This window comes from Lathyrus oleraceus, chromosome 2, assembly GCF_024323335.1.
Source record: "Lathyrus oleraceus cultivar Zhongwan6 chromosome 2, CAAS_Psat_ZW6_1.0, whole genome shotgun sequence".
NCBI classification, from domain to species: domain Eukaryota; kingdom Viridiplantae; phylum Streptophyta; class Magnoliopsida; order Fabales; family Fabaceae; genus Lathyrus; species Lathyrus oleraceus.
In genome coordinates this window covers 319,379,663-319,385,020 of record NC_066580.1, presented here as the reverse complement: position 1 = coordinate 319,385,020, position 5,358 = coordinate 319,379,663, and the positions used below count along the sequence as shown (strand labels likewise).

The 5,358-nt window shown below is 34.1% G+C and overlaps 1 protein-coding gene across 2 annotated transcripts; it reads left to right on the top strand.

The window, feature by feature from the left end:
* The first annotated feature begins 218 nt into the window (after positions 1–218).
* Positions 219–4,406, top strand: LOC127119291 (uncharacterized). Of its 2 annotated transcripts, XM_051049502.1 has the most exons (10): positions 219–385; positions 641–1,003; positions 1,524–1,557; positions 1,794–1,818; positions 1,909–2,006; positions 2,671–2,760; positions 3,116–3,181; positions 3,269–3,360; positions 3,445–3,492; positions 3,918–4,406. In XM_051049502.1, the coding sequence occupies exons 2-10, from the start codon at positions 675–677 to the stop codon at positions 4,033–4,035; spliced, it is 900 nt and encodes a 299-aa protein (XP_050905459.1). In that variant the 5' UTR covers positions 219–385; positions 641–674; the 3' UTR covers positions 4,036–4,406. The 2 variants fall into 2 exon arrangements, with proteins under 2 accessions (XP_050905459.1, XP_050905458.1); XM_051049501.1 differs by having other exon boundaries at positions 220–385; positions 1,794–2,006.
* Positions 4,407–5,358: the final 952 nt, after the last annotated feature.

Genomic DNA, 5,358 nt, shown 5'->3' with positions numbered 1-5,358 from the left:
ATAATTACAGTTTTCTATTTTGTTTATGTTTTTGGACGAAAATCACGGTTACGTAAATATGGCAAATTTATATACAAAGATTATGACAACTAACATTCTCCTTTATTAAACTACTATCTAAATAACTCACACGGTTAAATATCTATTTTTATAGCAAAAAAAAAAACCATTAAAACCCTTGTGTTGTTATTATATTGTTAATTAGCATAAAAACAAGAAAAGCCTTTAATTTGGTATCATTCATCAAATCAAAACAACCACATAATAGCACCATTTTTATATATATTTCTTTATTTCTTCTTTATTATTATTGGTTGGTGTGTGTGTGATTCATCACATCTTCATACTGCATATACCCCCCTCTCTTTCTCTCTCTCTCTGAACTGTAAGTGCTTCTTTTACTCCTTTGCTTTTTCGCTTCTGAATTAGGTCGTGTTTGGAATCACTTATCACTTTCAAAGAATTTTTGAAAACATGTTCATAATTTGACTTTATTTTATCTTGTGTTATAGAAATAGCTTATTCATAAGTGATTATACAATAAGTGCTTATGCTATAAGCTGAAAAATAGGCTGTTTATCCAATCGGGGCTTTAATTGAGAATTTGAATGTTGATATGATTTTCAATATTAATTAACAGGATTCTCAAGTGATACTTGGGAAATATAGCCACCATGACACAAGATACCAATACTTTAAGCTACTGGTTGAATTGGAGATTCTTCCTTTCTGCGCTATTTATTTTATTCAGTATGGGATTGGGATCATTTTTGATATGGAAGTATGAGGAATTCAATAGATCAAGAAATGAGAGGGTAGTTGAAGAAGGGCGGCGAGAAACGGTTGGATTGTTATATGAAGATGAAGCGTGGAATACTTGTGTTAAAGGAATTAATCCTAAATGGCTTCTTGCTTATAGAATAATTTCTTTTCTTGTGCTTTTGGGTTTGCTCGTTGCGAATGTAGCTGTTGCTGGTGGTGGCATATTTTACTTCTACACTCAGTAAGTTAGATTACACACATGTTGTATATTGTTGTCTTGCATGAATGTTGAAGCTGCTTAAACATGAAATTAGAAAATTAGACTATAGACTTGTTTTGTTGAAGTAATTAGACTTACAAGGTTCGTAGATTTGAATGCAATGGTGTCAATTTTGGCATGCGGAAAAATAGTAGTTTGTTCAAATTCCACTGCACAACAATACTATAGTTTTACAATTTGACAAAACTTTGTTTTGAATGGCGTATCACAAAACAATAGCGATTTGTTCAAATTTTGCTATACTACACTGTTATAGAGCTGGCTATAGTCGCTATTTGATAATATTGTTTCTATGCATGCTTTCTTCATGATATTGAAGCAGTAATTCGTGACATTTTTGTGAAGAAATCTTCTTTTTTCGGCCTAAAAACAATTTTTCTGGTTAACTATAATTCGTGAGCTTTTCATGAAGAAATCTTGTTTTGAGTCTTGAGCATTCCTTTTATGTTGATTCTCTGTATTTTTTTTGGCTGCTGAACAGGTGGACCTTTACTTTGGTTACTATTTACTTTGCGGTACTACTTCTCTTCTCTAACCTTTCTTGTATTACAGTAATTTTGCATTTCTTTCACTTTTTTTATTGGGAGAGGGGTTGAATTTGGTGTAGTCAGATTATAGAAATTCTGCTATTATAGCTTCACTCATATCATATGCTCCATAGAAAAATCGGCGGAAAATGTCCATCAACTTTGTTTTTCTGTTTTCATTTCAATCTTCTCTAAGTGACTTGCACTCTTAATTTCAATTTCAGGTTGCATCTTGTTTCTCCTTCTATTGTATTTACTTTAACCACACAAAATTTGAGGGAAATACATTAGACGCAGAACGAGGCTCTTATGTTGCTCCTACACTTGATGGAATTGCAGATGTACCTATCTTATCTAAGAGTTCCTATGCCTCTCGGGAGACTATCAATCATAATACTGCTGGTGTATGGGGATATATTATCCAAATAATATTTCAGGTAATTTACTCTTAATGATTTTATTGGGGTTTATTTTTTTAGTTCAGGGTATTTAACTAATCTGTGTCCAACTTAGGTGAGTTAGTTTCTGCTGTAATATTGTTTGATCAAACCATGGCTGATTAATATTGTCAAATGACGGCTATAATGATGCTATAGCACAGTGAAAAATCTAACGAGTCGTTATTGTTCTGCAATATGAGCTTTGGTACAAAGTGTTGTCAAATGGCGACTATAGTAACATTGTAACGTAGGGGAATTTCAACAAACTGTTATTTTCCATTAACTGCAAAACAACACTTGGCTGAAAAAGGATTCGGCTCTATACTTAGATTGGAGTAGTAGTTACACTATCCTTACCAAGAAAGTTAATTGGTAACAACCCTCTAGATTGAAAAGTCCTGGTTAATTTTTTGAATACAAAGTAAAATGTTCAAAACTTTTATTGAAATCCAAAGCTTATTATTTTTGAAAATGGGATTGCTGATGAATAATTGTGCTACGATCAGAAGTTTGCAAAAGGCTGCGGTGCAGTCTCTTTTTAACTGTATTTGGATTTATCGTGTTATTCTCTTTAACTGTATTTGAATTTTATTGTTGTATTAACTAGTTAAACTCTGGGGGCAATCTATCAATTTGTTTTAATTTTCTTTTAAATATGTAGACTTGTGCAGGTGCTTCGGTGCTCACTGACAGTGTATTCTGGCTCGTTCTTTATCCTTTTATGACACCCAAAGACTTCCGTCTCGATATAGTAAGTATAATTGGTTTTTTTACTGGCCTGTAGTTCCTTCTTTTGGTTAGGAGTTTTACCAATATACTGATAAGGTTTTTGGGGATTGTTTGGCATTTTCTTTTACTACATAAGATAAGAAGGGAAAAGGAAGCAACAGAAAAAGATGAGGAAATAAAAACTTAATCCCTAATAAATGCAGCCACATAGAAAACTGTTTGGCGTTTGTTTAGTAGTTTCATTTTTGTTAAAAGGTTAAAACAGTTTAGAGATTTCCGTTGATTATTGATTATTGATGATACTAGCATATAATCAACCTCAAAGCATTATTGGTTACAGAGTCTATGTAAAAATGTTTTCACTTTTCAATTTGCAGTTCACTGTTAGTATGCACTCTGTTAATGCTGTGCTCCTCCTTGGTGAAACATCATTGAACTCCATGGTGAGTTTATTTTTTCTCTTTTTCTTTATATTTCTCCTAATTATATACTTCAAATTTACAACAACTATTTCTTTTTAACACTTGCAGAGCTTTCCAGTGTTTCGATTCGCATATTTTATCTTGTGGACGGCTACATTTGTGATTTTTCAGTGGATCATCCACGCCGTTGTTTCTCTTTGGTAAAAAACGTTTATCCCATCATATTTCTATCGCTTTTCAATCGGTACAATTCTGTTCATAAACTTTCTAACCTTTTCTTACAGGTGGCCTTATCCTTTCCTTGATCTGTCATCTCCATTTGCACCCTTATGGTATGTTCTTAAATTCAGCTGGCCACCAATACTCAAATACACCATGCAAATAAAATAAAATAAACGACAATTGTACATTGAAGCTTTTTTGATTGGTGGTACATTGAAACTATGTTATGAAATTTTGGTCAAGGTCTTCAAATATGTGAAATTTAAAACAACTTGCAGCAGGGAACAATTTATCGTGTAACATTGCACATATATCTTATTTTTACCGATTCGGGTATGTTTGGATTAGTAAAATGGAGTAGACGGGTAATATTTAAAAAAAAATGAATGTTACCATTCCATTCTGTTCCCTTTCCCTCTATGTTAAATCACAAATCCAAACATATCAAGGATTGTTGGATATGAAATTTATATCGTTGATTGAAGCGGGCTATTTCAGCTGATACATGCTTGTTGCCATCTTTTTGGACTTTTAGGTACTTGGCTGTAGGTATAATGCATATTCCATGCTATGCCATCTTTGCCTTAATAGTGAAGTTGAAGCACTTGTGGCTGTCAAAATTGTGTCCTGGTTGCTGTCAATTTGTACGATGAAAACAGCATTCCAAGCATTAATCAATCTTTGGAGTAGAGCTACTTTCATCCTGTGCAAAGCATTTTAAATTGTGAAGATTAAATTTAGATCCTCTGAGGATGCGTATTTGTAGTTATTATGTAAGATTAAACTCATAAAAGTTGATCTTTTTTGTAAGTTGGTGTTTGTTGTCATGTCTTCTATCAAAGTTAAATTTGTTAAAGGGAAATTCAGTATTTTAGTATTTCGTCTACGTGACATTATTATTTGTGTAAATATAGTACTTTAGCTGTCAACCGTTGTATTTACTGAGTATTGTTGTGCAGTGTGTGTGCAATCATTTTTTTGTAACCGTTTTAGCAGAGTAGTGGAAGTTTGTTATTTTCTCTTCTCTCTCTTCTTCCATCTTCATCTTTTTCATCTTGTGCACCAACAATTGGTATTTAGAGCTCTGGTTCAGATTCACAGAGAAACACAGGAAAACACGAGTGAACAGTGAGGCGTTGTGTGATTGATTTCGTTTCTTGAGTTCGTTTTGAATTTTGGTTGGAATCGTAACATAATTATATTTCTTGATTTTGCGGGATTGAGAAACACTAGTGTTTGGTGAGATCTGAGTGAATTCCACAAGGTTGAATATGAATGGAAATGGTAATATGAGTACTAAGCTTTCAGTGTTCGATGGCAAGAACTGGAATCGGTGGATGATTCATATGTGTGTGTTGTTTGGCGCTCAAGATGTTCTTGATCTCGTTAACGACGGTTACGTTCAAGTTGCACTTCCAGAAAATGCAATGGATGCGTAGAGAAATGCTCAACGTGATCTGAGGAAGAAGGATCAGAAGACGGTATTCTACATCCATCAGTGTGTGGATGTGAACGTGTTTGAGAAAATCGTTGATTTGACGACGGCGAAGGTTGCGTGGGACACACTGGTACTGTGCTACGGTGGTGATGCATCGGCGAAGAATGTAAAGCTTCAGTCTCTACGTAAACAGTATGAGATCTTAGCATGAAGAACAATGAGAGGGTACCTGATTACATCTCCAGAGTGATTTTGATCATGAACGATATTAAGTCGTGTGGAGAAACTCTGTCTGAAGAAAGTATCATTGAGAATGTACTTAGATCTCTTACTCCTCAGTTTGATTACACTGTGGTAGCAATTGAACATTCTAAGGATCTCAGCACCATGAGAATAGAAGAGCTACAAAGTAGTCTAGAGGCATAATAGTTGCGTCTGACTGAGAGAAACTCTGAAATGGAGGTAGAGCAGAAGGCTTTGAAAGCAGCTTCTAGTAAGAAATATCAGAAGTAGTCTTGGTCAGAAGACATGAAGATAT